Source organism: Capsicum annuum, unplaced genomic scaffold (genome assembly GCF_002878395.1).
Source record: "Capsicum annuum cultivar UCD-10X-F1 unplaced genomic scaffold, UCD10Xv1.1 ctg59912, whole genome shotgun sequence".
In the NCBI taxonomy this organism is placed as follows: Eukaryota; Viridiplantae; Streptophyta; class Magnoliopsida; order Solanales; family Solanaceae; genus Capsicum; species Capsicum annuum.
The window spans coordinates 1-3,725 of NW_025868668.1; the positions used below are offsets into that span (position 1 = coordinate 1).

General features: G+C 38.2%; 1 protein-coding gene across 1 annotated transcript; it reads right to left on the reverse strand.

Annotated features, from left to right (window-relative positions):
• Window positions 1–7: 7 nt before the first annotated feature.
• LOC124893460 (adenylyl-sulfate kinase 3-like) lies at window positions 8–2,529 on the reverse strand (the record flags this gene model as incomplete). Its single annotated transcript, XM_047404459.1, has 6 exons — window positions 2,387–2,529; window positions 1,831–1,979; window positions 1,507–1,656; window positions 649–767; window positions 494–578; window positions 8–126 (listed from the first exon to the last, which is right to left on the reverse strand). Coding segments are annotated over exons 2-6 (600 nt in total), but the record flags the coding sequence as incomplete, so codon positions are not given.
• Window positions 2,530–3,725: the final 1,196 nt, after the last annotated feature.

Genomic DNA, 3,725 nt, shown 5'->3' on the forward strand with positions numbered 1-3,725 from the left:
CAAAGTTATGACGAGAAAACAGAAGGGAATTAACAATATCTGGAAAGCTTCGCAGCAGCAGAAGTAATGTAATACATACCTCACAATTCAAAGGTGGCTCATAAGGGTCATCTATTCCAGTAAATCCTACAAAATGAGGTGCCAAAAATTACATAAACCTTTTAGGTACATTTCAGTAATAAAAGCCGAACGTTCTACTCAAATTGTCAGTCCTCTGATGAACATATTTTAAATTAGCAACTTATAACGGTTATCAACTAATAGTGCCATGAAGCATGGCAACAAGAATTACACAAACAGTTTACATGCAAATTTTTTAGCAGAACAGCTATTGACAGATGCAATTTATTATTTACACTGTTGTAAATATGTGTATCTAATAACTGAGCAAGGTAACTCCGTGATTACTCGAGCTAATCATCATTAGTAGGTAGTACAAATTTTGTACAGATGCGGAAGCAATATAGGATACGACCCTGAAGCTATAACACACCTTTGATTTTACCCTCACGAGCTAGCTTGTAGAGGCCTTTTGGATCTCTACCTTCACACAGTTGTAGAGGCATATTCATAAAAACCTGGAAAGCCGCAAGGAGTGTTAGATAATGCAAAAGATTTCTACAGTAGATCAGTGAACATGAGACTTGCCTCAATGAACTTGTTATCTGGCACCAATGCACGGCAAGCATCACGATCCTTTCTGTAAGGAGATATCAAACTTGCAATGCAAATTAATCCAGCATCTGCAAAGAGATTTGCAACTTCCCCTGAACAAGTACAAGTTCACGGGTAGTAAGAATCACGAACTACAAAATATTTACCAATTCGTCTCACCAAAACTGAAAAATATCTAGAATAATTTAGATTTTATCCACAAGAAACTAAAGGTTCTGCTCAATCAGGCCGAACTGAAGTTATCCAGAGACGCGCAATTCCTATAAGGCCAAAGCTACTCCCACCAGTTGCAGAACAACTAGGAATTCTAACAAGTGGATTCAAAAGATGCAAAATTGGTATATCTTGAAGCTTCCCTAATGTTAAGGCGATTCAACAGTTTATATATATAGAGAAATTATTTTGACCCTACTCGGAATGTAATTCTGGACGAAAGAGGTTCAATTGAGGACTCCTTTCCTTATATTTAGCTCCGCCACTTACTTCCTCTCCATCACTACATTTGCACACTCCAGTTCCATGTAAATGAAAATGAAGACTGGACATGAACGGAAGGGTGGAAATAACCATCATATTTTTTCACCTTTATTTCATTGTTCAAATATCCCTCTGCTTCTCTTAACTGTTTACAAGTCGTTTGTGCACTGAAAATTTTGAAATAAGAAATACTGGAGAGGTTGAAGTTCTAAAGTTTCCCTACAGAGTCAAAGATATGCAACATACTGTTTGCTCAAGTTCTGTAAATCTCTTCCACAAGTACCTTAAAATCTCACCGATAGACAATTTATTAGACAAGTGGTTGTTGTACTTAATTTGCAAGAAAACACTTACCAGTCCTACGTATATTCTCAGTCCGGCTTTCTGGTGAGAACCCAAGATTCTTGTTCAGACCATGCCTAAGGTTGTCACCATCAAGAACATACGAAAGTTTACCCCTTGTCTGCAATTCTCTACCTAGGGAACATGCAAGTGTGCTTTTTCCTGCACAAATTCAGATAAAATCTTGAATACCAATGGCAAACAAATGTTGCAAAACTGAGCATCCGAAACTTTTGAACCCCTTATATACAATTATTGGAGGAAAGTATAAAAATATACAAATTCACCACAGCTAATACAATAGACAAATAATAAGCAACAGCACATAAGATCGACCTGATCCACTGAGACCCGTGATCCATACAACACATCCTTGTTGGTTAAGCAGTTTTTCCCTTTCCGCCTTTCTGACTGGATTTTCATGCCAGAATATGTTTGCAGGATTCCCCACGGTAGACATCATGAAACAACACCCTTTGCCTTTCCTATTTACACACAAAAATGTCAGAAGTTTATACGAGCACCATGCTAAGTCCAATGGGCATTACAAGTTGACATGTTAAAACAGGATTTTATTTACCAATTGCATGAACACCAATGAAAGAAAAAAGATTTTGGAGAATTGAAAGATCTTATGCTGTACAAGGCCTCGTCTTTTTCTGATCTTCGCAATCTAGCTCATAGATTAAGAAATATCACTTAAAATAACTAAATGTGTTATGCTTGTCTCTTTTTTCGGGAAACGCATTGACAAATCATGTTAAAGGCATTAAAAGGTAATCACCAAAAGCTAGCATTACAAGATAGTCTAAACATTTTCATCATCCGTGTTAAATTAGGATGTAAAAGTACTTTGATTTAAAAGAGGGGAAAAAAGAAGGTAGCGCCTTACTGGATATAGTGACTATGGCTTCCAAAAGATATATCTTTGAAAGATTGAAGAGACGTGTTCTCGTTTAAACCCCCAGTGAATGAAAGGCTGCATGACGATGCCAATGTACCGCTCGACTAGCCCCTCTACTATTTCTTTTCTAGACTGTTGAATCTTGAGCCGGGGGTCTATCGAAAACAACCTCTCTATCTCACATATGAGGTAGTGGTATGGACTGCACACACTTACCCTCCCCAAAGCCCACTTGGTGGGAATATACTGGGTATGTTGTTGTTGTTGTCGTTGACAAGTCCCTCTACCTAATTATAAGACCCTAAAATCGAGTAACTAGCGAGTTAGAAATACTAAATTATTGCCTAGATAGGTACCACCTATTCAAAATTTCAAAAGTTGTTACCCATTCATTCTTCATACCATCTTCTTATACCATGTCTGATGAAAGGGCATTTCACGGTACACAATCGAGTTATCTAGATTCAGTAAAGAACAGTAAGGCACTTTCGTTTACCATGTTCACAAACAAAAGGTAAATATATCAACCAAATGTAGCTAACTTTTAGGGTGTGTTTGGACAAAATAAACAAGTTCCGTTAAAATCACGAAAATGACTTGCCTAGTGGGAGTAGGGAAAACAACGTCCATAAGTGGCCTTCTAAGTTCATTGGCTCCTCCTATCCCCAATGCCTCCAACCCCACACCTACCTTCCACCCCCTTCCCAACCCCGCTCCATATAGTTTTTTCCTAGGTTGCATATAAATGCTCTTGGGACAACAATCTTTTGCTTGCTTGCCAAACACTAGAAAAAAAAGGGTAGCACGGTGCACTAAAGCTCCCGCTATGCGCAGGGTTGGTAAGGACCGAACCACAACAGTCTATTATACATAATTTGACCCTACATTTCTGCAAGAGGTTGTCTCCACGACTTGAACCCCTAACCACTTGGTCGCATGACAACAACTTTACCACTTACCCAAGGCTCCCCTTCACCAAACACTAGGAAAAAAGAGCAAGAAAATCACTTATTTTCCAATAAAACATCCTCTAGGAAAACATTTTCCTTCATACCAAACACACCCAAGTTTCTAAATCTTTAATTCCCAATAAACCACAAAAGCTTCCCTCATAAGGCAAATGAGATATCTTGAGAACTTAAGTGAAAATGGAATCTCATTTTCTTGGAATTACCATCAAAGATCACCTCTAAGGTAGTGGTATGGATTACTTACACTTACCCTCCCCGACCCAACTTTGTGGGAATACACTAGATATGTTCTTCTTGTTGTTGTTCCACCAAAGATCAGACATTTTTACAAAACAACAAATGCCCATCACACTCAA